Source organism: Emys orbicularis, chromosome 6 (genome assembly GCF_028017835.1).
Source record: "Emys orbicularis isolate rEmyOrb1 chromosome 6, rEmyOrb1.hap1, whole genome shotgun sequence".
In the NCBI taxonomy this organism is placed as follows: domain Eukaryota; kingdom Metazoa; phylum Chordata; order Testudines; family Emydidae; genus Emys; species Emys orbicularis.
Genome location: NC_088688.1, coordinates 129809223 through 129836595, shown reverse-complemented (window position 1 = coordinate 129836595; position 27373 = coordinate 129809223). Strand labels below are relative to the sequence as shown.

Genomic DNA, 27373 nt, shown 5'->3' with positions numbered 1-27373 from the left:
TGAAAACCAACAAATAGATGTAAATAAAATTGCCTGCTGACAGTATCTGTCTAAAGCAGCGGTTTTCAACCTTTTTTCATTTGCGGAGCCCTAAAAAATTTCAAATGGAGGTGCAGATCCCTTTGGAAATCTTAGACATAGTCTGCGGACCCCCCGGGTCAGCGGACCCCATGTTGAAAACCACTGGTCCAAAGCAGTAATATAAATGCACCAGTACATTGCAAATAATTACACACCAAACATGATGAATCAGTTTATACCATAAACAATTTTTTGAGGGGTTGAGAGGTGGCTGTGGGTTGATTTTGATGAGTGACTTTTAAAAATTTTACTTCAGCTATATATTGCCATTTTTAATGGGATACTTTCATGCTTTTTGATGGCATTTTTATGATAATTAGAGAAGTTAACAGGAGATTCCTTGTAACTTTGGGCTGATTTTTCATTAGCTTGGGTATAGATTGTAGGGATTTATCCTGTTTTTCTGCTGACTGAAGAGCTGAAACGGCTCTCATAGAATCATAGAATATTAGGGTTGGAAGGGACCTCAGGAGGTCATCTAGTCCAACCCCCTGCTCAAAGCAGGACCAATCCCCAGACAGATTTTTACCCCAGTTCCCTAAATGGCCCCCTCAAGGATTGAACTCACAACCCTGGGTTTAGCAGGCCAATGCTCAAACCACTGAGCTATCCCTCCCCGCCCTCTCAATACGTACTGCTCTGTAGAAACATATTTCCATTTATTTTCTTTTGCGTCAATTAATGTGATAATTTTGTTCTAATTTAATTTTTTTGCTGGGCAACTTCCTACAGCATATTGAGAGTTCATTATAATTACTCTATACAGTGAAATACACATAGAATAGTTGCTGATAATAGGATTAAAGCATTTATAATTATCATAAAATGTTTCTATATCTCTAAAAGAAATTTTAATAATCATGTTTTAATTGAAAGAGTGAATTTACATCACTTATCCATTTTTTCAGGTTAGGTATTCTTTCAAAAAACCATCAAAAGTTTCTCATTCTGGAGGAGAGTAGATAGTGTTTGAGGTAATAGTTGCAATTCTATTGTGATTTTATTTGATTGCCTATAGTGTTAGCATTTAAATGGTCCCAATTACACATTGAAGTTAACTTCTTATTGTGGTGAATGAGGTGTTGAATTAGAATGTACACCTTTGGTATTCTTCTTGCCCTCCCCTCAGGTGTCTCCCCCCAGGCTGTTCTAAAGAGTATTTGAGGCTGCCTCACATATTGATGAAACTGTTCGCTAATTTTCAATTAAATTTTCACCAGCAGTGAAGAAGAGCCAGAAAAATCAGAGCTTGCTTTTAAGATAGTAAGTTAAGGTTGCAGTGCTAACCTTTACAAAATGAATATTTTGGTTTCTAAACTAGGCATAGTCCATATCTGATATGGAAGGTGTTAGACATTAAGAAAATTCAAGATGGAAGCTCACACTGCCTTATGATGCACTTACAAACACAACAGCTTGGGGAGCATTGTGCAGGCGTACTGGAGCCATTGGGTTCCCTTTCCTTATTGCTCAGTAACTAAGGGCTTGGGGGAGAGGGTCATTGAGGAGAAACATCTATTTCTTCAAGCAGTCGGCAGTGGAAAAGAGGGAGGAGAGCTATCAAAGTCAAGGAGCTATTAAAACACTGCGGTGTGATGTCCTGATATTACTTTGCTGCACTTGTATCGAAGCATGAGCTCTTAACACCTGTGGACTCTGGGAGAGTTAAGATCCAGATCTGAGCTTTAGAGTATTATCAGTTTACATCTAAGACTAATTCCCAAAATATTGTGCCTTTTGTCACCAAAAGGCAAGCGTGTGAAATCCATGGCTCCTGTTTGCACTCGGAATCCCTTAGTGGACACCTACATCATTTGGAAGATCTTTAGTATAGGGCTGTGATTAAAATAGACTAGGAAGCCTTTGTATGTAGTGGTGTTGTAGCTGTGTTGGTCCCAGGATATTAGAGAGACAAGGTGGGTGAGGTAATATCTTTTATTGGACTAACTTCTGTTGGTGAGGGAGACAAACTTTCAAGCTTACACCGAGTGTCTACACTAGAAACTTAAGTCGACCTAATATAGGTAATTATTGCCGTGGTTCATGTCCACACTACCCTCCTTCTGTTAGTGGTGTGCATCCTCACCAGGAGCACTTCCACCTACTTAAGAGGGGTAGTATGGGGGGCTGAGTGCACGGGCTCTCCACTCCAAACGCAGCTCCGTGCCAGGAGCCCGATTGCCTCCACCCCACAGGCTCTTGGCTCACCACTCCCTGCCGCAGCCAGGAAGTTTTTTGGATCAATGTTCGGTTCTCGGTATTCAGAACTTGGGGATTGTAACTACCCACGCATCTGTTGAGTACTGAATACAGCCAAACAAGCAATAGAGGTTCTTAAATTATCTAGAAAACACCTTTATGATATAGCAAACAAAAAGTCTCAGGGAGGATTCTCTGCAGACAAGGAGGAACCGATAGTGAATATGAGAATAATAGTGACGCTTGGTGCAAATAACTCTAGAAGTCTTGAGTTCCATGTACTATGGCACTACAGGCTCTGGTTGCATAATTAAGATTGAGTTGTTTTATACTTGGCAAAGAAGTTGAATACCTGTATGAAGAATACAGTGTGTCATCCCCAAGCCCATTCTGCTGGGAAAGCTCTCGCATTTAACACTCTATCAAACAATTTGGTATTTTCTTAACTGTTTGGTTACGATGAGTCCAGCGGTGTTCGGCATGTGCGTAGAATGTTTCACCCAGGCCGGGGTTTGGGAGGCCCTCGCGCACGTAGATCAAACATGCACTTTACTAGCAGTTCCACTGGTGGGCTTTCATCTTCGCAGAGTTCATATTCTCCAAGCAATAGGGAAGCTATGGATCCTATAGCTGGTAAGAGTCATAATTCCTTATTTTCCCTTTAGAGTTTCTCTCCACATGTAGTGACAAAATCCAAGAGAATGGTTGCTCTGCTTGTCCATATTTAGTGTGTGTGTGTTTGTGTGTGTTTGTGTGTGTGTGTGTGTGTGTGTTTGTGTGTGTGTGTGTGTGTGTGTTTGTGTGTGCGCGCGCACACTAGGACCTTCTCTCCCTTCCCCCAAATGAGAAGATTTTATTGATAGCAATGTGCCTTCTTCCAAGGTAAAGTTGAAAGTTAAAAACAGATTGTCATATGAGGTGATGCTTCCAAATCTATGAGTCTTAAAAAGTAGTTTACTAAAAGTTCAGTAACAAGCCCCTGGTTGAGTTGTATAGAAGGATTGAACCCAGGATCTCTGAATCTAAAAACTCTGGTCCTTTAAATTCTAAAGGTCTCTGGTCCAGTCCCCTCAGACAGCCTACCTGCATGCATTGTTATATATTTTAAAAGTGAACAGTGTTTTCAAAATCCATTATCTACCTCAATGCTTCTAATTTGTATTTGTCACGTGTATAGAATTACTCATGGGGAAGATTAGGTACTGTATCTGAATCCTTACTCCACACAAAAATGCTATACTTCAGTGTTAATCAAGATTAAATGAGCTACATTTTGATATTATTGATAAACATTATGAAACGTCGTCTGTTTGCATTCAGACTGAATGGCAGACTAACGCTTCCCACAAGCTTTTTGAATGCACATAGGTTCTATCATAACATATGGGCAGTATTTTTTTTACACTGTTTATTTTTGAAAATACCTTTTTGTACAGACAAAACTCACCAGAGTTCCCACTCGGATCCCCTAAAACTGAACAATTCCATATTAGCCCTGTCCAAAGCCAGACATGTCTTTATCTAGGCAGGTCTTTACTACCCTTGTAGCAGTAGGCATCTTTATTAGGCCAGTATGAGGGAAGTCATACTAACACCTGCCAGGCAAATGTAAGTATATTATTTATCTGAATTCAGGGAAAACGAGTTTACTGTCTATCTTGTGACCCCCAACAGAACTTACACAATGTACGGTATGGTAGAAATCTATGTTCTGAATTGAATATTCCCCAAAACTAACTGACAGAAGTGTCAGAAGTGTCATTTTTCTTTTCTACAGCACAGCTTCCCTCGTGTATAGCATGGAGATAGTGTGCGGGTGGGAGAGGGGGAGTGAGGGGGAGAGCACCTATGAACTTAAGCCAAAATTGAAATGGTTGCTGAGGCAACAGCCATTTTGCCTAGAAGATAACATTTTAGGGAACTGGCAACTGAAGATACCACCTTGTAGTCAGTCCATAATCTCTAGGAAATGCCCTTTCTTTTTATTGTTCAAACGATTTCAGACTGAGAATTTCTTCATCTTTGTAAAGAAATGAATAGTCTAAATGATGCTTTGAGCTTGGGGAATGGAATGTGTCTTAAGTGTTTTGTAAAGCACTGTGCGCCCATATGGCAGTCTGTGAGATAAGTAATGAAAAAGTATTTTAGAAAGAAATAAGAGATGGGGATCTTGATGCACAGGAAATACTTGTGCTCTCATTTGTTAGTATTAATTTAAGCAAATTTCACAGTAGTACTTTTCTCCTCTTTGCAGAGCTTTTATCTCAGTTATCAGGCGTGAGGCGTTCTGCAGGAGGACAGCTCAATTCCTCTGGCCCTTCCGCTTCTCAGTTACAGCAGTTGCAGATGCAACTGCAGTTAGAACGACAACACGCACAGGCAGCACGACAACAACTGGAGACAGCACGCAATGCAACCAGACGCACCAATACAAGCAGTGTCACCACCACTATTACACAATCTACAGCAACAACCAACACATCTAACACAGAAAATAGTCAGCAGGCTATCCAGAACTCCCAGTTTCTTCTTACAAGGTAACTCATTCTAAAAACGTAATCAGATTACTTTTATTACATGCACTATCCCTATTCTTGACCCTGATTTGACAAGGTGCTTAAGCATGTAGCTAACTTTAAGCCCATAAATTGTCGCGTTAAGTTCAGTGGGACTACTCATATGCTTAAAGTTAAACACATGCTTAAGTGCCATGCCTAGTTGGGGTACTTAATTGCAGCTTAATATCCCATATCCCCTCAATCTCCAATGCCCAACATAATTTGTTTAGCCAATAGGTGATCATGCAAAATGCATACGGTAGTGTTCAGCAGATCTGCAGGTGCCACGGAGTTCTGAATTGTAGACACTCGAAAACTTGGCAAAATGATTTTGCACTTTGACTTAGTGCTAGTAATGGATGATCATCAGTAGGGCAGTAGTTATATTTATTCTATTAAACATGCAAGTGCTTGGTCTGAAAACGGTGTTTTTCATATAGCCTGTAAAACTGCACTGCATTATACACCATCTGTTCCACCCAAAAAGTTAGAATGAGGTTAAATATAATTATTATATATATATATATATATATATATATATATATATATATATATATATATATATATATATATATATATATATATATATATATAATTACTCTTATAGCGTATATATATATATATATATATATATATATATATATACGCTATAAGAGTAATTAATTTAGTTCAGTTTGTTTGTAATTGATATCAGCTGTTTTCCATGGTAGTTAATCACTTAGTACAAAATGAAAACACTTGTTGCAGAAACGCAAGCCATAATGAATGGCTTTTAACTGCTGTTGCTGCATCCATGTTGTCAGGAGTAAAGATGAGACTAAAATGAAAAGCCAACCTAGGGGAACCTAAAGTCAAACAGATGTTGCTTGCAATCAGCTTCCAGCTTTTGCAGACTGCCATGGAGAGAGCCCTCCTGCAGCTCCTGGAAGCTACTGTCCCAAGAAGTTGCCAGCAAGAGTATCCAGTTAGCTTCCACGCTGGGTGTAGGTGAGAGGCATTCTCTCACATAACCTTGTTGCTTTTTCCCCACACAATTGTGGGGTAGTTAAAGGTTTGTGTAGTCATAAGGTTTACAACCATTTTTACCACTTACAAATTCATTTTCTGCTGACTTTGTAGAGGAATTGATTCTTACAGTTGTCCTAGACACCGCAGTGCTCAAAGTATAGCTGTGGAATTTTTGACTGGATCCCCACAGTATAAATGCAAACAGAAAATTTTTGTTTCATCTCATTTTAAACACCAGTGTTTGTCCACTTGCTGTATCCATGTTAACACTGTTCACTGCTTCTCGAGTTCTCTAGCATCAGTTTGAGAGGCACAAAGGGATGTTACTTTATAGATAATTTCCTGTTGATTGTGCTTGTTTACATTACTCCTTCCAGGAAAATAAGAGCATTTCCAATTATATCAGCCTATTTGTTTGAACTCTAATGTAGAGAAAGAGAACCTGGAAGTTAACATTAAATGGTATTTAACAGGAAATGAATGTTTCATCCTAAACTGGAGGTTGAATAGAGTTTCTTCTTCGAATGCTTGCTCATGTCAATTCCATTCTAGGTATGTGCGTGCCCACATGCGCGGCCGTTGGAGATTTTTGCCGTAGCGGTATCCGTAGGGTCAGCTGTGATGCCCTCTTGAGTGCTGTATCCATGCGTCAGTATATTAGGCACCTACACCCTCTCAGTTCCTTCTGACCACCCGTGGTGGTTAATTAGAACACCTCTTTCCCTTGCCTCGCGAGGGCTAGCAGTTCTTCTACTTCAGTCTTCGAGCCTTAAGGGTTTTAAGCCCTGCTCTGACTGTAACAGATCTATGCCTGTTATTGACCTCCATAGCAGCTGCCTCAAATGCTTGGGGGAATGACCTGTGAAGAAGTGTCGCATCTGTAAGAACTTTCGTCCCAGAACTCGGAAAGAGCGAGACATCCGTTTGAGGGCCCTCCTCATGGAGGCTGCTCTCTGCCTGGTGTCCGAGCCTTCCCAGCCAGACTCTGCCCCGAGCACCTCAGCCTCAGTGTGCAGCGCACCCCCGGCACCAGGCTCTGCCTGTCACTGCTCCATGGTACCGCCTAAGAAGAGGTCGAAGAAGAGTGACTCCCCTGCACCAAGAAAGAAGGGCAAAGGACCCAGTTCATGCCAACAGCCCACACTGGAGCCACATAGGACCTCTCCACACACCCCCAGTGGGGCCTCCTAGCCCCCTGAGGGATCCTCCACTGACTCCAGGGAGCAGTAAGGGACCCAGACTGGTGGCAGTGCCAAAGCCTTCCCAGGCTCTCCCGGCGCGCAGAGAGCAGAGGCCTCTACCAGCACTGCTGGCATCGTGTGTGCTGCAGGTCATGGCAAAGGCTCCTGGTGAGGGCACGCCAGTCGTAAAGACCCCCCCAGAGGGCGGGTGAATGATGCCGGTCTCTGGAGATGAGACAGTGGTCCCTGTCTCCACTCCCAAGGTCTCTGTCTTCTGCGGGACATCCTACATCACCAGCACCACGCTCACGGTCTCCGCCCTCTCCATGCAGGTTGTCTAGAGGAAGGCACCGGTCATCCTCTTGCTGGCTGTCTCTTCGGCGCAGATCCCCGCTGTGGGAGCGGTCTCTGTCGTGGTACTGATCCCTCCGGCCCTGGAACCGATCCTACTACTCGAGGCACTGGTCTCACATGGCGACTGTTAACCATGAGACACAAGTTCAACAGCCCCTCCGTGGTCACCGGAAGGTGTTTCCTCTGGTTCGGAAAGGAATTCAGCCCTTCACCGTGACAGCACCAATGCGAATGGGCACCTGAGGCTGCAAGGCCAGTGGCTGGTGCAATGGCCCTACTGGAGCCTGTGATGCCGATGCCTCAGTCAGTCCATTCCTCGGCCGCCGCCTCAGAACAGCAACTGGCGGCACTGAGCTTGGTATGTGTGGCACACTTGGAGGCCAGGGTAGAGGAGCATGTGCCCACCCCAAAAACCCTCTTCCCACGTGGAGGATGATCCATCGGGGCCTCCCCCGGTGACTCAGTTGTCATCTTCATCCCCAGATAAGGTGGTGGCTGGCCCCTCCCGCACGAGCCCGCCAGACGATTTCAAAGAACATCAGGCCCTGCTTCATAAGGTGGCTACGAATTTGGGATTGGAAGTGGAGGAGATGGCCCAACAGGCAGACACCTTTCAGTTCCAGCTCTCTTGGGGAGGTACAACTTCAATTTATGGGACTCCCTCCGTAAGTTCAAGGACTCACTGCCCCAGGAATCAGCCCAGGAATTTGGGGCCCTGGTGGAGAAGGATACGATGGTTGCAGGGTGCTCCTTCCAGAGGGCGTGGGACGCGGCTCATTTGGTAGCTAGGGTGGTCGCGTCGGTGGTGGTCATGAGGCGTAGTTCCTCAACTGTATTCGTCCCTACCGTTCGGCCTGGTTGCGAGTCACCTCGGACCGTTGAGTGCTAGAGATTGTATCTAAGGGCTACACCCTGCAATTCTCGCCCCCCACACACACACACATAGTCCCTCTTCAGGGACCCTTCTGACAATCAGCTCCTTATTCAGGAGGTCGAGAACCTCATGCAGCTGGGGGCAGTGAAGGAGGTACCCTGGGACATGAGGGGAAAAGGGTTCCACTCCCGTTATTTCCTAATCCTGAAGGTGAAAGGGGGTCTAAGACCCATTCTGGACCTGAAGTGCCTCAACAAGTCTATCAAAAAGTTGAAGTTCCACATGGTCTCCCTGGCCTCCATCATCCCCTCCCTGGATCCGGGAGACTGGTACGCCACCCTCGATCTGAGGAATGCTTATTTCCATATCTCCATCTTCCAAGGTAGCAGACGATTCCTCCGTTTTGTGGTGGGCGGGCTCCATTTCCAGTCATGGCGTTGTCCTTTGGTCTCTCGTCTGCCCCAAGGGTGTTTACAAAAGATATGGCACCAGTGGCCGCTTACCTCAGGCGTGGAGAACTTCAGGACTATCCATATCTCGACGATTGGCGCATCAAAGGCAGATCTTGGGATCAGGTGCAAAGAAGCCTTGATCTTGTTTATTCCACCTGTCGCGACCTGGGCCTGTTGATAAACAAAAAGAAATCGACCTTCAGGCCGGTGCAACGAATAGAACCAATGAACTCATTGGAGCGGTTCTCAACTCCACACGAGCCAGAGTCTTCTTTCCGGTGGCGTGTTTCCAGGCCATATCAGACCTGATCTCCCATGTGAAAAACTGCCTGCTCACCACTGCTCACACCTGCCTGCGGTTGTTAGGCCACATGGCCGCATATACGTACGTGGACCAGCATGCCCGGCTCTATCTCCAGCCACTGCAGGCATGGTTGGCGTTGGTCTACATGCCCAACAGACACAATCTAGACTGGGTGATCAGGGTACCGGCTCACATCCAATCATCTCTAGATTAGTGGCTGAGCCCCAAATCGGTGTTGGAGGGAGTTCCCTTCGCAGCCCCGTCCACATCGCTGACCCTGGTTTCTGATGCGTCGGACCTGGGCTGGGGAGTCCACCTGGGCGAACTCAGCATGTAAGGCCGCTGGTCGTGGGATGATCTGTCCCTCCACATAAACGTCAGGGAGCTCAAAGCGCTTCGCCTGGTCTGCCAGGCTTTCCTGCCCCACATGAAGGGCAAGGTGGTGCAGGTCCCGACAGACAATACCACAGAGATGTATTACATCAACAGGCAGGGCCAGGGCCAGGTCATCAGCCCTTTGCCACGATGCTTTCTGCCTTTGGGACTTCTGTGTGCGGCATACTGTCCATCTGGTGGCTGCACATCTGCCTGGGGCCAAGAACATGGTAGCAGATCACCTCAGTAGGACCTTCTCATCTTGCCACGAGTGGTCTCTCCACCCGGAGTGGTCCGTGTGATCTTCCGGAGGTGGGGGACTCCCCAGGTGGACCTGTTCATGCCTTTCTGCTCCCGAGGTTGGGGGGGGGGGGTCTGATGTACGCCTTCCCACCGGTGCTGCTAATTCACAAGGTCCTTATGAAGATCAAATAGGACAAGCCGAAGGTGATCCTGATAGCTCCTGCGTTGCCTCAGCAGCACTAGTCCGGCACGCTGATGGACCTTTTGCTAGCCACCCCGCTGCAGCTGCCTCTCTGGCCGCATCTGCTGTCCCAGAACCACGGCCATCTTCTGCATCCGAACCTGATGGTGCTGCACTTGACAGTGTGGCTTCTGCGTGACTAAATGTGGAAGAACTGGAATACTTGGTCCAGGTCCAACAGGTCCTGTGGGTAGCAGAAAGCCATCCACCAGAGCGACCTACCTGGCCAAGTGGAAGAGGTTCACGGGCTGGACGTTGGACTGGGGTATCCAGGCTGAGCAGGGCTCGCTGCAGGCTATCCTGGATTATCTTCTGCACTTCAAGCTCCAGGGGTTGTTCCTATCATCGATCAAAGTCCACTTGGCCGCTATTTTGGCCTTCCACCCTCCGCTCCAGGGCAGGTCGGTCTTCGCTCACGACATGACAGTCCATTTTTTTGAAAGGTCTGGAGCGTCTCTACCCGCATGTCAGGGATCCCATCCCACCCTGGGACCTGAATCTTGTGCTGTTGCAGCTCATGGGTCCTCCCTTTGAGCATCTAGCTTCCTGCTCCCTTCTCCTCCTCTTCTGAAAAGTTTCTTTCCTGGTCGCAATAATGTCCGCCCGTAGGGTCTCTGAGATCAGGGCGCTTACTTCAGAGCCATCCTATATGGTGTTCTAAAAGGACAAAGTCCAGCAGTGGCCTCATTCAGCGTTCCTGCCCAAGGTAGTTTCACAGTTTCATACTGGCCAAGACACATACTTACCTGTCTTCTTTCCAAAGCCTCATAAATCGGAAGAGGAGCGCAAATCGCACGCCCTGGACGTCAGGAGAGCGCTTGCCTTCTACATCGACAGGACCAAGACGTTTCGTAAGTCAACGCAGTTGTTCATTGCAGTGGCAGACAGGATGAAAGGTCACCCAGTGTCTGCGCAGAAATTTTCGTCCTGGATCACAGCCTGCATCTGTTACTGCTATGACCTGGCAAAGGTGCCTCCACCAGCGACTGTGACTGCCGACTTGACTAGGGTGCAGGCTTCGTTGGCAGCCTTCCTGGCCCAGGTGCCAATTCAGGATATCTGCAGGGCTGCTACCTGGTCGTCTGTCCACATGTTTACGTCTCATTATGCGCTCACCCAGCAAGTCTGAGACAATGCTCGCTTTGTGAACTCTGAGCCCGCGACCAGGGATACTGCTTGTGAGTCTCCTAGAATAGAATCGACATGAGCAAGCACTCAAAGAAAAAACGGTTACCTACCTTTCGTAACTGTTGTTCTTCGAGATGTGTTGCTCCATTACCCGCCCTCCTGCCCCTCTGTTGGCGTTGTCGGTAAGAAGGAACTGAGAGGGCATAGGGTCGGCGGCGCTGGATATACCGCAGCACGAGTGCGGCACTCCGACAACGACTCACGTGGGCGCGCGTGCACCTAGAATGGAATGGACATGAGCAACAAATCTCGAGGAACAACAGTTACGAAAGTAGGTAACCGGGTTGTTTTCATGTACATTAGATATTTTATTACATTTTAGGTGAGAATAGAAGAAAAATGCAGTAAACAAAGATGTCATTAATAAATACTGCTGCTTTAGAAAACATTAAACTCCGGGGTGGTTCTGTAAAAAAGGCCCATCATCTTTGTGTGATTCCAGCTCTCTTGGGATGCTCGAGGCATTGTAATATACAGGCCTTCTGGATTTTCAAGTTCCTGTTACTTTTTTCATCTTTTGGCTTCCAAACTGATACATTCTCCTCTGCAGCATTTCCTCAGCTTCTGTCTGCTGGAAAACTATGGCAGAAACTTGAAGTTTATATCAAATAATTTATTGCTGTCATGCTGAGTTTTACCTAAGTTACCAAAAAATCTGACCTCTAGAGATCAAATGTATGTGACATAAATTAAAATATTTTAGAAATAATCAAAGGGCAGGTATTTACAGACTTTGCAGTTAGACTTTCAGAGAGTATGTAGAATAGAATTTTTTACATTTAGTAGTGCAAGTTGTCATGTTGTTTGCATTCAGAATTTAATTTCTCCACTTTATCAATCCAATCTGTGCAGACTGTTGTGACTTGAAACAGGTTTTTGAAATGTCTATTTTAGTTGGATCAGGTATGTCAGTCATTGTCAGATCTTTCCTCCTCCAAAGCAGGATAGCAATACACATGCTGGTTCCCAAGGTGTGGTCACGAACACCTTCCAGTGTGTGTGAGTCCAGCAGATGAGAGCATTCTTGCTGTGTAATAATGTCTTCAGCCCAGTGGTTTTTATCAACTGCCTGTCTTGTCTCTCCCTTCACTGTTGTGCAGGTTGAATGATCCTAAGATGTCAGAAGCAGAGCGTCAGTCAATGGAAAGCGAACGGGCAGACCGTAGCCTATTTGTTCAAGAGCTTCTACTGTCCACTTTGATGCGGGAAGAAAGTTCCTCCTCAGATGAGGATGAGAGGGGGGAAATTGCCGATTTTGGTGCTATGGGCTGTGTAGATATTATGCCTTTAGATGTTGCTTTAGAAAACCTAAATTTAAAAGAGAGTAATAAAGGAAACGAGCCTCCTCCACCTCCTCTTTGATGACATCCCACTTCGCAGACAATGTCCTCTGTGCTGTATTTGCCAATGAAAGTGGACAACTACTATCTTGGGTTTGTTTTGGTGATTGTAATTTCAGGTCTGTCACTCTTGTTACATTGTGTACATTCAAAAGGAAGAGAGAAAAGATATATATGATAATCATTTCCACTTAACTAATTTTTACTTCTAGCAGGTAAATGTAGGTTGCAGTGCAGAGGAGAAACCTCTGTGTTCTGTACCTTGACATGCAAAAGGCTCTCCTAATACTCCACGTTCAAACTGAAGAGGAAAAAATGAAAAATCTCTAATGAAGCTGCTGTGTGTATTTATGAATATTAATGAATAAAAACTGCTTGGATGGTTTACCTTAACTACTGCATGAGGTTTTTTGCAGCGTGCATGAGTTTTAGTGACCTTGTCATTTAAAAAATTAAATACAAGGAGTGAAACTATAAAAACCCAAAGCTTTTCCCATTATTCAAAGGTTACATGACAAAAAGGTTGTGTTCACTAGCAGTTTGTAGCCATGAAGTAGCTTTTGAATAATATATGACTGAATCACCTATTTCTATGTGCTTCAGCGCATAAAGCAAGCTCTGCAGTGGGATAGATTGTTGTTTCCAGGGTTTGGCATTTTGCTATATGTGACTATTATGTTGTCATATTAGTCATCACGTCCATGTGGAGTTCAGCTTCTCTTTTATGCATCTGTAGGAGACACAACAGTAATGCCACTGCTGGAATCTACTGCAAAGGGCTTTTGTGTGCCCTCAAATCAAATCTTGTTCATCTTTGTTTAAAGTTTTTCCTTTTTGTGGTTGTTAAAATTTTTCAACTGTTAAACATGTTTTATTCAGGTGTAGATGATTCATTTATTCACTGTCTTTTAAAAAAAAAAAAAAAAAAAAAAAAGTTAACCTGGATTATGTTGTCTTAGTTTTAAAAGCCTTCACGGTCTCAATCATATTTTTGAGTTATTTATGTATTTGCTTCATAGTTTGCAGAGACTTGTCAGTATCAGGAGAGCTTGAGGATTTGACTTCCCAGACTTTGTCAATATATTACAACTGAATTCTTAATGCTAACTTTAGCACCTTTTATTTATTATTTCTCTTTGATTATTTTTTTCTAGCATAAAAAAAAAAAAGTAAAGAGCCTTTTAATTGAATCATGCCACCTACATGCCTATACTATTAATCCTATATGTAAAAAAATGTACAGTGTTTTTTGTCCATAGACTTTCATAATAGCCCCAATGCAAAGACAGCGGGGGTTTGGTTTTTTTGGAATGTAAAGTTAGACTATAAAGACAAAAGTGCACACAGCTTCTGATAAATTTAAAATAGGCTTATACTATAATCATGTCTCTTTCCAGTTCTCTAACCTCGCCCGCTTTCTCTTTCTCTTCCATTCCTGCAGCATTACAAGCATTTTAGAATAAAATTACAGACTTGAACACCAGCTGGTGTTCTCAACAGAACTGTGACGTGTATACTAATCTAAAATAACAAAAAAACCACCCCACAGTTTGAAGTTTCAGTTTCATTCTCATTTTCTTAATCCTCAGATTCCAAGTATTTCCAGCCAGTACAGTACAACTTTGTTTTCGTTCAGTCTCTGCAACAGAAAATGTTTTAAGGGAAATTTTACACCAGTCCTCTGGTTCTATTAGGAGTTACCCCCCGGGAGGGATTTTTTTATTGATTGTTGAGGATTTTCAGAACCAATTTTCAAGCTGTAGTCTTTTCAAACACATCTTCTGCACATTACAATAAGACACACCGTTCAATAAAGCATTTTCAAGACTGTTGTTCAGTTGATTTTCTTTGGTGTTGGTGCATTATCCTGACAGTTTGACTCTGATTTCATAGAATCATAGAATATCAGGGTTGGAAGGGACCTCAGGAGGTCATCTAGTCCAACCCCCTGCTCAAAGCAGGATCAACCCCAACTAAATCATCCCAGCCAGGGCTTTGTCAAGCCGGGCCTTAAAAACCTCTAAGGAAGGAGATTCCACCACCTCCCTAGGTAACCCATTTCAGTTCTTCACCACCCTCCTAATGAAATAGTGTTTCCTAATAGCCAACCTAGATCTCCCCCACTGCAACTTGAGACCATTGCTTCTTGTTCTGTCATCTGCCACCACTGAGAACAACCTAGCTCCATCCTCTTCGGACTGGACCAAAAAATAGCTGCAAACTGTCTACAAGGTCAGTTCAACTATCCAACACGGCTTATGTAAGACAAAAAAACCCACTTTAAAACTGTGCAATTGTTTCCACAGTGCATGTACAAGTGAAATTCTTAAGGATGTAATTTTGTTTCACTTACCAGAAAAGCCAGTGTATAAAACCAAATAGGCATTTCTTCATGAATACCGAACATTATTTAAAATCTGTATAAGGCTGGTTTGTTGAGGACACTTATGTTATGATTTGCAAACTTCACTCCACTTCTCCTGCAAGGGCTGGTGCCACAAGTGTCTGTTTCATATGAAAGTCTGATACCTGCTTGTTTATATTTAACATTAAACTTTGTAGACGTTGTATATTTAAACTCTTCAATGTCCCAGCTATTTCAGATTTTTTAGCTATATGTAACATAAGCAAACACACTGTTTCCTAATGAAGCTTAAAAGAAATCCTGCCTAAAGAGTACTTGTAAGATGGATGAAGAGTATCCTATAAATACTAGTTAAAATATTTTTTTCCCTATAAATGGTGATTGTGCAGGAGTGGCAGCTTTTAGGGGGGGGGAAAGGTCAGTGTCTGGGTTTAAAACAGTTATAAAAGTTGTATTCATAAGAAAATGTTCTCATTAAAACTAAAAGCTTTCCAGAGTTTTGTATTCTGGGATATTTCAAAAATATTCATGATTAAATCCGTGCTTTATGTTAAAGATGCCCCGGCGTGGAATGAAAACAGCCCTTGAAGATATTCTGAGGGAAAGGGGTGAGGTCAGAGGAAAAGACAGACATCTCAGCAATCACACCTTAGGGAATCTCTTCAGGTTGTGGGAAGGGCTGGGTCACCTAAAGTTGAACATTCAATTTGTATATGAGGAGTCCCATGGAAGTCAGTGGGCAGCTTGTATGTGTAAAATAAATTCCCACTGCCTGGCAAAAAACCCTAATAGTTGGGTGGCTTGTGGGCATCTGGAAGAGGGGGATCTTATGGCTAGAATGGTGAGCTGGCAGAATGACTGGCCGGCCCCCTGGCAGTAACCTCATCCTGTTTTCTTTGTTAAGGTCGGAGCAGAATATCAGTGCTGTGCGTATGGGGTGTGGAGGTCTGGCTCCATTGCCCTTTTGTGGAAGTGAACAGGCACCAGGTCCTTGCATGCGCCCTCTCTTCTGGGAAGAGTCTCACTGTAAGGCCAGAGTCCTCTGTGTGTGGAGTTAAAAGTGAGGCTGACTGAAGCGTGTAAAACACTCGGTGATCAGTAAGATACACAAGTGATCACATCGGGGGGCGGGGGCAGTAGGGCTTACCTCTAGGCCTATTTTACATTATATACAGGAGACAAAGGGATATGCAAACTCTTGTTCACTGGGGACAAGGGACAAGTCCCACAGTGTGTTCTAGGTGGATGCTTTTCCCTCAATACAAATGTGACTCGAACTACGTTTGAAACTAACAACTAGAGTCAATCAAGCTTTTTCATCTGTTTTTCTCAGAAATACACCATAATGAAAACATTTTAATTTAATCTCTTGGCCATCACTAAATTGACTTTCTGGTCCTATCACTTTTTTCACCAAGCCCTTGGGACATTTCAGTTGTATTAACCTTTAAAACTGTGACATTTTACCAGGAGCTGAGGGAGAATCTCCTTGCATAAAATGGCGAGTGTATTTCCTGGGGTTTATACAGCCATGGCTTTAGTATATTGAGGACAGCAGGGATGACCTTTTAGCCCCCTTCCTGAATTTAGCAGTGGCTTCTCTTTATGACATCTTGTCACCATTCCCTCAATTAATGCTGCAAATATTACAGCCTAAGAGCTAAAGCTGGCTGAAAGGATGGAGGTTTGTATCAACCTTCACAGGGACCAAGCTCCAGGCTGCCACACAAGTGTGATCTTGCATAACTTCAGATCAGAGGGTGGCCGAGATTGGCCCGTATGGCTACTCTATGAAGTTCTCTATCCTCCCGGCAGGGCTTTCATCACTTCCCTGCTCTAAGCGGCCCATTAAAACAAAGGGTAGGCCATGAAACGGTAGACTAAGTTCCTACCCACAAATGACCAGCTCAGAAAAACACCAATAATCCTAACATGACCTAAAACATGTTAATTCATTTCCCTGAGGACTTTTTCTGAAAGGAGGTTTTGCTCATAGCCATCCCACAGGAGTTTCTGACTTGATTCCCAGCTATTGTAATGCATATTACTATACATCTGATCCACCCCCGGGAAGTTTCTTCACTACTTTTCTCTGGACCCTCATTGGCAAGTCAGAGCATTGCCTTTTGGTCTGGCCATGGTTCCTGTTGTTTTTCCCAAGACAAGGTGTCTCAGGCCCTACAGAGGAAGGACCAGTTTATCTATACATATCTCAGCAACTGGGTAAATGGAGGAAACTGCTGACTTTGGATGAGGTTTGGTCCTTCTTGGAATCACATGGCTGGGTCGTAAACCAACCCAAAGTTCATTCTCCTGCTCTTGGGAACTAATCAACTCAGTGATTTCTGCATCAAGACCATAATTTCTATCTCAGTCCCACCCCTTTCTGAGTTGTGTCTGAGCAGTAACTTTTCTATCACAGTAAGGATTTCTAAGGGTTTATTGAGCAGGCCAAATACGTATGTGTCCTGTCACACTATGGTTGTAGCATGGGAGATACGGGTTGTAGACTCAGAAACAGTGAAGGGAGGAAGCCCGGAAAGAAGACAAGAGGGGCTTGTAAATTTCAAAAGGACTTTAAATTTACAAGATACTGGAATAGTCACACATAGAATTACAGAGATTTGTTTAGTGGGACACTGCAACTATCTACTGCAGTACACACAGGCAGGACTGAAGGTTTTGCTAACCCCCAACAATATCCAAAACAACACTGAGAGAAGGATATAGCACCATCTCTTGGTGGAGGTGCTCGCTACCTGAATCATTACAACTTTTCTCCCCTCGAATTAAATTACCATTTAAAACAGTAACTCCTAGGAACCCAGGCAGTCTGCCACCCACTTCGGTTTGTGTGTGCATCTGCCTGCCCAAGTCTATAGTCAGTCATGAACCCCATGCTCATAGTTGGATCCAGATTATCAGAGCACAGAAATCGTGTCCTTAAGGTCAAGCCTCTGTGTTGCGGACAGACTGTCTGATGAAGACAGCAGTGTGTTGATGTCCCGAGAACACCCTGGCAATTCTTCCTCTACAACTGGTCTCCCATGATGAAACACAAGTCCCTGGTGAGGTACCTCCCAATCGTCTTCTGCTGCATCCCTCTGGAATAGCTGTTGAGCATCCTCAGTGGCTGCCCTCCCCTTTCTTTCCATGAGTCTGTCCACCAATTCTTGATGCGCTGCAATGGGGCGAGTGCTTACCATTTGTCGCAACAAGGATACGTTGTTTAGTTTCATAATCACTGAATGAGATCCCGCCAAAAAGAAGTAAGTTTGGGATTTCCCCCCCCGCTTTTTCTCATCGCAGAGCCACACCAGTTCTCCTTTCTGGATTTCCTTTCTTCTTCCTGTGATTGCCCAGTTGCGTTCCACTCTCGGGGTCCGTGTGCCCCATTGCACAGCCATCAAAAACGTCTTGCCTCAGCAGCACCCATCCAGGTGGCTCACGCACCCTCCACTGTTGCATTACACTGCAGGTATAAAGGACAAAGCTGCCCTTGTGCCCCCCCCTCCCCCTTATGCCTTCTTACCACCCAGGCTGGCCATTGGCACTACTTTGGCAGTATGTCTCAGCCTTTGGGTAGATAGTTTTGTGTCTCATTGTAATTAGGAAGTTTCTAGTTTAAAAAAAAAATAAATCTGTTTTTCTGTTCCCCATTTGGGGAGCTTGTGCCAGGGTCTGCCCCAATCTCTGGGCTTCAAGTCCTCTGCATCTGGCACAAAACACAGACCTGTCAGCAACCTGCATGACTCTTGTCTTAAGTGCCTGGGGGAGACACACTTAAAGGACTGGTGCCAAGGTTGTTAGGACTTTAAGCCTAGAACAAAGGACAGGGGAGCTAGGCCGAAGTTCCTGCTCAGGGAAGTGGCACAGAGCCTACCCTAGGCAACAGCCCAGTCTGAGTCAATACCGCATGCTGCAGCTTCAGTCAGAAGCTCACCTCCGAGACTGTCTGAGTCCCAGCACTCGTCTCCTTCATCTGTGCCCAGGAAGTGGCATGAGGCTTCCAAAGGGGCACCCAGCCCAGGAAGATCTCCACCCCCCAAGCTGGCTAAGCAGGGAGGAAAGGAGCCGGGTAGAGGGCGTTCCGGTTTGAAGCATGGCGCCTTCTCCAAGTCTGTGGCACTAGCGGCAGTGTTGACTCCGGTGCTGCTACAGTCTCTGTCAAATCCAGAGCCAGAAACAGCATCCTCAACTGCAGCAGCACTGCGGCAACCGGAGATGATCTCAGTGCCAACTACACCAGAGGTGTTTGCTGTGGTGAGAGACCTTCTAAGCCTGTTGGTACCAGTGTCTCCAGCGATACAGGAAATAGCTCTTCCGGTGCCATCAGATTGCCCAGCACTGACTCTTTTGGTGCAGCCTCCTGTCCTGCACCACTCTTACAAGTCAGCCTACTCATCAGTACCCTTGGGGGCTAGCGGGAAGCTAGCAACAATAGCATTTCTTCAGACGTCAGGATCTCGGCACCAGTCTCTGGCACCGACAGGATCGGCCCCTCCATGGTCGGTGGAAGGAGAGGCCTCTTCGGTTTCTGAGGTGGGATCATACATCTCCCAGCCTCAGAGCAAAACTCGTCCCGCCCTAGACCCTACCACCCTGGGTACCCTCAGGCCTCTGCCTCGGGGCTTGCGGTGGGAATGGGGCCAGGAGGCCCTTGGGGCCTGGTCCTTTATCGGTGGCCTTTTTGGAACCCCTGTGGATTCCCCTAACTGCCAGGTCATCCCCACATCCTTCTTACTCCGTGTTTTACACCCCACGTCCTCTACAGTACCTTGAGTAACTGGGACAGGAAATGTGACCTATGATCTGACAAAAGCTTCTTAGGAAAACCTACTCAGCTGAAAATAGTGAAAAGGGCTTTTGACACTGTATCAGTTTCTCTGTTAGAGCAACTGCTTCTGGATAGCTAGTGGCATAATCCACCACCACTAAAATATAGGTCTTTCGCCTCTGGGTTGGCTGGGTCATAGTGCCCACACTAGTCATTGCCACCCTAATAAACACCTCCTTGATTACAGGTAAGGGGCATAGGGAAGCTTTGTGACACCCTACTGGCCTCTTCTGCATCTGAGGAAGTCGCAATAGCTGCATTCTGACTATCTGGCCAATGAAGAGTCCTTTTTTAATCTTTCATAAGTCCTCTGCGTCCCCAGGTCACCTGCAAAAGGACAATCATGGGCTGACATCATTACAATGCTTACCAGGCACAACCAGCAGCTTGTAAGGCTGTCTAGGACTTTTATTTTTCCCCATAGGAGCTTCTCTTTACATCCTTCCCCCCTCTTCAAAAACAAAAAACCTTCCCCCCTCTCCTCTCTCTGGTGTCCACTGAAACTATGGCCCCTTATGCTTCCTAGGGTAGGGTGTGCTCTCTGTTCTTCTGCAAATTCCTGCCTGCTCTCAGCTCGGATAGTTGCTTCCTCCACTGAGTGTTGCCCCCTCCCCTTTCATCCCTGGAGAGGCACTGTCTCCCTCTGCTAAGCCACAGCCGGGGATGTCCCCTCCCCTCGGTCCTCACGATTCCCTCCTGGGACCACAGAGTACTATTCCTTTTGACTACGTCACATTCCGGGCTGCAATCCAGACCAGTGAGGGACTCTGTCACCATCTTCCCTGCAACCTTGGGAGCCTCACAATGACTTGCTGCTGTAGCTCCCAACCTGCCTGCCAGTGTGCAGGTTACACCCGGAGTGTCTGTATGCTGGACAGCAGCGCTGACTCCACCAGCCTGACTACAGCCCCACTCTGGCTTCCGCCAGCCTTGGTTACTATGTGCAGGGTGACGCCAGCACACTCCCAGTCCCTAAAACCATCTGCCCTCCAATGTCCAGCTCTCTCCAGGATAGTTCAGAGAAATAATATGTTTTGTTTGTTCCTTTAAAGACATAAAAACACATCAAAGCCTAACTTAACTGGGGGCAAATACACCCTGCCCTTTAAACACAGTACAGAGTTGGTTTGTGGTAAAAATGAAACAAATTTATTAACAAAATAGATGTAGGATTAAAGGTGAGTTCAAGTACAAGGAATGAAGGAAATAGCTACAAGTAAAACAAAATATGCTTCTAAAAGTAAATCTAGCAAGATACGGGCTTTGTTCAAGATGGTTTTTCTCACCAGTTCTTCTTCTTCCCAGCCTGGCTGACTTTCCCTCGGTCAGCACCTTCCACAGAAGTACAAGGTGCTGGCTTCCCTTGTCGTCTTAGGTGGAAGATCTTTGCTGAAGAAGGTTTCTTACCCATAATTAGACTTCAGTCTCTGGTCTCAGGTGCATGGAGCGCATGTGCACCCCTCAGTGAAATTCTCATATAGCCCCGGGCTCAAAGAACGCTCAGTTTTGTACTGTCCAAGAAAGGGCTAGGCAGTGGATTTAGCATTGAGGTGACATTCTCAGGTGCAGACAATGTCAGGAGGAACAGAATAGGCTGCAGTACTTACTGTCGTCGTCGATCTCTCAAGGCCAAGGATGGTTTTCACAGGTTTTATTTTTCATGGGTCCTTTGGTGACTGAAGAGTCTGATCCTTGAGCCACAGGCTTGTTGGCAGACATTGCAGGTGGTGTTGGAAGACAGGGTTGGGCCGCGATTGCTGCATGACCGTCGTCTTTCCTTTCTTTTCTGGTGTTTTTCTGCGACCAGGGCAGAGCGATTTTCCTCAGAAGTGGAGGTTCCCTCTGACAAGTCTTCACCAGTTATCCCTATCCTGGGCTGCTGTCTCCCAGTGTGCCGTGTCATAGGATCATAGAATCATAGAAGATCAGGGTTGGAAGAGACCTCAGGAGGTCATCTAGTCCAATCCTGATGCCACATCTCTTGATGTTTATCTTGAGGGTGTCTTTAAAGCGTTTCTTTTGGCCTCCTTGTTTCCTTTCTCCTTTGGTGAGTTGGGCAGACAGCAGTTGTTTTGGTAAGCGCACATCAGGTGTGCGCACACAATGCCCGCTCCACCTCAGCTGGGGCTGATAATCAGGGCCTCAGCACTGAAGATGTTGAGGACACTGACATTAGTGCAATGATCCTCCCACTTTATGTTGATGATCTTCTGAAGAAAGTGCTGGTGCTGGAGTTCCAGGTTTTTCAGGTGTTTTCTGTAGATCACCCAAGTCTCACAGCCATAGAGGAGAGTGGGATTACCACCGCTTTGTAAACTAAAAGTTTAAAGTAGGTATTCTCATGTTGTGATTGTTGAACACCTGGCGAGACAGTCAGCCAAAGGCAAAACTAGCACAGCAAGTTCTGTGCTGAATCTTGAAGTCTGTCTGCCCCCTGTAAGAAATGGCTGCCAAGATAGGCAAAGAATTCTACATTTTCCAGTTCTTCTTTGTCGATATAGATCATCCTTGCTGAGTCTGATGATTGACCAGGGACTGGCTGGTGGAGAACTTGTGTTTTGCCGATGTTCAGAGTTAGCCCTAGGCTTTTGTAAGCTTTAGAGAAACAATTAAGGGTTGTTTGAAGATACTCCTTTGAATCATAGACTATCAGGGTTGGAAGAGACCTCAGGAGGACATCTAGTCCAACCCCCTGCTCAAAGCAGGACCAATCCCCAACTAAATCAACCCAGCCAGGGCTTTGTCAAGCCTGACCTTAAAAACCTCTAAGGAAGGAGATTCCACCACCTCCCTAAGTAACCCATTCCAGTGTTTCACCACCCTCCCAGTGAAATTTTTTTCCTAATATCCAATCTAGACCTCCCACACTGCAACTTGAGACCATTACTCCTTGTGCTGTCATCTGGTACCACTGAGAACAGTCTAGCTCCATTCTCTTTGGAACCTCCTTTCAGGTAGTTGAAAGCAGCTATCAAATCCCCCCTCATTCGTCTCTTCTGCAGACTAAACAATCCCAGTTCCCTCAGCCTCTCCTCGTAAGTCATGTGCTCCAGCCCCCTAATCATTTTTGTTGCCCTCTGCTGGACTCTTTCCAATTTTTCCACAGCCTTCTTGTAGTGCGGGGCCCAAAACTGGACACAGTACTCCAGATGAGGCCTCACCAATGCCGAATAGAGGGGAATGATCACGTCCCTTGATCTGCTGGCAATGCTCCTACTTATACAGCCCAAAATGCCGTTAGCCTTCTTGGCAACAAGGGCACACTGTTGACTCATATCCAGCTTCTCGTCCACTGTAACCCCTAGGTCCTTTTCTGCAGAACTGCTGCCTAGCCACTCGGTCCCTAGTCTGTAGCAGTGCATGGGATTCTTCCGTCCTAAGTGCAGAACTCTGCACTTGTCCTTGTTGAACCTCATCAGATTTCTTTTGACCCAATCCTCTTATTTGTCTTGGTCCCTCTGTATCCTATCCCTACCCTCCAGCATATCTACCACTCCTCCCAGTTTAGTGTCATCTGTAAACTTGCTGAGGGTGCAATCCACGCCATCCTCCAGATCATTAATGAAAATATTGAACAGAACCGGCCCCAGGACCGACCCTTGGGGCACTCCGCTTGATACCGGCTGCCAACTAGACATGGAGCCATTGATCACTACCCATTGAGCCCGACGAGCTAGCCAGCTTTCTATCCACCTTATTGTGTTGTAGTTGGCCATTATCTTTGCAAACTCATGGTGATTCATCCAGCCCATACTTCTTTAACTTGCTGGCAAGAATACTGTGGGAGACCGTATCAAAAGCTTTGCTAAAGTCAAGAAATAACATGTCCACTGCTTTCCCTTTATCCACAGAGCCAGTTATCTCGTCATAGAAGGCAATTAGGTTAGTCAGGCATGACTTGCCCTTGGTGAATCCATGCTGACTATTCCTGATCACTTTCCTCTCCTCTAAGTGCTTCAAAATTGATTCCTTGAGGACCCGCTCCATGATTTTTCCAGGGACTGAGGTGAGGCTGACTGGCCTGTAGTTTCCCGGATCCTCCTCCTTCCCTTTTTTTAAAGATGAGCACTACATTAGCCTTTTTCCAGTCATCCGGGACCTCCCCCGATCGCAATGAGTTTTCAAAGATAATGGCCAACTACAACACAACCATCTGCATACTGTCGTTCGGTTATTGTGCCGATATTACGTTAGTTCTGGCATGGAGTGCATGAGTGGGGTACTTACAGAATTCCATTCACGAACCTCTAGTGCCATTCGTGTGACTTCCGGAACGCATGTGTATTGGAGCTAGGCCCTGCAAGTCCCAAGCAACTTTATCGCCATTTAGGCCCCATTGTGAAACCCTGTTGCCAGTATAATTATGAATCAAGCAATGAATACCTCCCAAATGAATTCCAGGTGAGCTGCATTTATGCCTCTGGGCTAACGGGTCAGTCAGATGAACAGGCAAAGGTCTGGAAGAGTGACAGACAATAGAAGGACTTAAGGGCACATTTCTACCTTCGCGTAAGTGCTAATTTGCACCTGAAACATGTTTGATTGCAGCCAGCCCATTGACTAGTGGGAGCGGTGCTGCGCTGCATTGTATCGTGAGACACCCAGGTTCAAGTCTCCTTTGCGGTCCGTAGTTCTCTGAGCTGGAAGGAGCGGAGAGGGCCATGGAAGCAATGCAATCAGCTTCAGCTACTGTTGGGTAGTTCTTAGGCTACGAGTGGGGGAAATGAATACCTCCCCCACTACTGGCAGCCACTCTGCATCCCTCTGGTCCGTGGGATTTAGCTCCTCACACAACTCTTCCTGGTTACAAAATGGAAGTGTAGTGTTGTGTCTAACCTGGGCCAATAGCTACACAACAGCAATGCAACAGTACTAATACAGAGCACAGTATTCTTACCTCAGCCATGGGTGGCCCCAGCCAGAGGGAGGCTTGGAGTGTCAGCACGGCGTACCCTTCTGGTGCCTTCCGCCTCACAGAGCCTCTCAGCCCAGCCTTGCTCCTTCAGCAGCCGATGCAGCTGTTTCCGAGCTGCGATTCTGATGTTACTCAAGGCCAGTTCTGAGGTCATCACATGACACAGCCTGTTGCTATAACAACCTCGCGCACACACTTGCTAATGCTCACAGCACACAACTACTTACAGAAGTGTCTCCAGCTTGAAACTAACTTTCAATGGAGTATTTTCAAACTGTCACGCGTGTGCCATACATTTGGGGGGGGGGGAGGGGAATATTTTTAGGAACTATTTTGGTGGAAAATATTAGCCTGAGCTTGTCAACAAACACGTTTCAAAAAATTAAATGTATGAAAACACATGGGGGGGGGACAGCTCAGTGGTTTGAGCCTTGGCCTGCTAAACCCAGGGTTGTGAGTTCAATCCTTGAGGGGGCCACTTAGGGATCTGGGGCAAAATCAGTACTTGGTCCTGCTAGTGAAGGCAGGGGGCTGGACTCGATGATCTTTAAGGTCCCTTCCAGCTCTAGGAGATGGGATATCTCCATTAAAAAATAAATAAATTAAAAAAAAAAAAAAGGAAAATACTTTTAACTGGGAGAAATTTAGCTCCTTTAAAAAGAATCTTCTTGCTGGAACATAATTCATATTTAGTATAAGCGCATTTACTAAAGCCTCGTTGTAGCAAGCTTTTAAATGCTGTGAGCAGCTTTAGAGCTTTTTGGGGGCAGAGACTTGCTACCATTCCTCTATTACACACGTCCTGTGCTGTATAAATAATACTATTTCTCATGTGTGAGAGTCTTGTGGGACCCACCTGTTTCCAGGGATTCCTTTCACTGCAGCTTTCTTCCGCTTGGGGTGAGGCATGCCTGAGCTAGGCTTGTTTTGTGGTAGTGACACGTACTTGATGGAGCTGGGCTGGGGCGGAAAGGGGTTTGAGGCTGGAGCACAAGGCATTGTGGGAAATGTAGCATTTTGCTGAAACAAGGCTTAGAGGGGGCCAGATTCCGGTCTCAGTTACCCCTGTAAAACCGCAGTAAGTCCATAGACAGCAGTAGTGTTACTCTACTATTACAGCAGCACCAGTGCAGAACTTGGAACTCGAGCTTTAGAGAGGACGTTCCCCAGAACTAGAGATGTGCTTTTCCCCTCGTGTTTGCTGATGGACAATGCACTGCGACAGCCAGGAGTGATCATGCTGTCACTTACCGTCTGATTTCACTGGTTTGTGAGTCTTTCTGTTCCTGAAAACTAGAGATTGGCTTAAGAGCCCTGAAGCATGAGGCTTAATATCCCTTCCACAACTTTATCATTAATAATAGATATGCTTGTTATCCATATAACGGTCCAATTGCTTTTTTGTAACTTGCTAAGTTCTTGGGTTTAATGCACTCCTGTGGCAATGCGTTCCACAGTCTAATTACACACTATGTAAAACAATCCTTTTATTGGTTTTGAATTTCCCCATCTTGGAATTTCAGTGTTCTTGTGTTATGAGACAGGGAGCAAAGACATTCCCGATCTATATTCTCTAGAGAGCACCCAGCACTACAGCATCTGAAATTCCCTGTCTGTACCATGGGGATAGTCCCAGGTTGTTGTGAGGCTAAAGCCATTGACGGGGTTTAGCCTCACAACAACCTGGGACTATCCCCATGGTACAGACAGGGAATTTCAGCACCGAGTAGATTAAGCGACTTGCCCGAGGTGTCACAGGATGTCTGTGGCTGAACCGAGTCTCAGTCCTGTGCCCTACCGTCTTTCCTCCCCTTAATGAAAAGGACCTAGGGGTTACAGTGGACGAGAAGCTGGATACGAGTCAGCAGTGTGCCCTTGTTGCCAAGAAGGCTAATGGCATATTAGGCTGCATTAGTAGGAGCATTGCCAGCAGATCGAGGGAAGTGATTATTCTCCTCTATTGGGCACTGGTGAGGCCACACCTGGAGTATTGAGTTCAGTTTTGGGTCCCCCACTACAGAAAGGATGTGGACAAATTGGAGAGAGTCCAGCAGAGGGCAACAAAAATGTTCAGGGGGCTGGGGCACATGACTTACGAGGAGAGGCTGAGGGAACTGGGCTTATTTAGTCTGCAGAAGAGAAGAGTGAGGGGGGATTTGATAGCAGCCTTCAACTACCTGAAGAGGGGTTCCAAAGAGGATGGAGCTCGGCTGTTCTCAGTGGTGGCAGATAACAGAACAAGGAGTAATGGTCTCAAGTAGCAGTGGGAGAGGTTTAGGTTGGATATTAGGAAACACTATTTCACTAGGAGTGTGGTGAAGCACTGGAAGTTACCTAGGGAGGTGGTGGATTCTCCATCCTTAGAGGTTTTTAAGGCTCCGCTGGGATGATTTAGTTGGGGTTGGACTAGATGACCTCCTGAGGTCTCTTCCAACCCTAATCTTCTATGATTCTATGAATTCAGAGGACTTCAATTGCTTGACTGGGCAGCTACCTAAAGCATTTGCAGATTTCAAGTGCATGCTTGCTGATGTGGTTAAAAAAAGATGTGGCCGCCCTTTATACCTGAAGCTCAACAGGAGGGTGAAAGTCCACCAGCTTGTGCATACGTGTTAGAATAGAGATATTCAGGCCTGCCTGTAAAGGTCTATACTTTAAGAACGTAGGTGTATTTTTATCACTTGGCTAGTTACAGGGGTATAAGAACAAAGAATCAAAATCACAGTCCGCCTGTGTCTGGGCCTTCTCTCACTAGGACAGTCTGAGGCCTTGTTCTTAGGCTAAGGCCTTTGGCTAAGCAGCGGGGCAGCCATAAGCTGGGAAGCGACCAGTCACGTCCTCACATCCCAAACCAGCCA

At 45.7% G+C, this 27373-nt stretch overlaps 1 protein-coding gene across 1 annotated transcript in view; it reads left to right on the top strand.

Moving 5' to 3' along the window:
* The window catches only part of KCMF1 (potassium channel modulatory factor 1), a 72917-nt gene extending 60134 nt beyond the window's left edge, over positions 1-12783 (top strand). Inside the window, exons 5-7 of the mRNA XM_065406272.1 lie at positions 2739-2913; positions 4535-4817; positions 12159-12783. Coding sequence (XP_065262344.1) covers positions 2739-2913; positions 4535-4817; positions 12159-12420 — 720 coding nt within the window. The 3' untranslated portion in view covers positions 12421-12783. The remainder of the gene's footprint in view (positions 1-2738; positions 2914-4534; positions 4818-12158) is intronic.
* The last annotated feature ends 14590 nt before the right edge of the window (positions 12784-27373 follow it).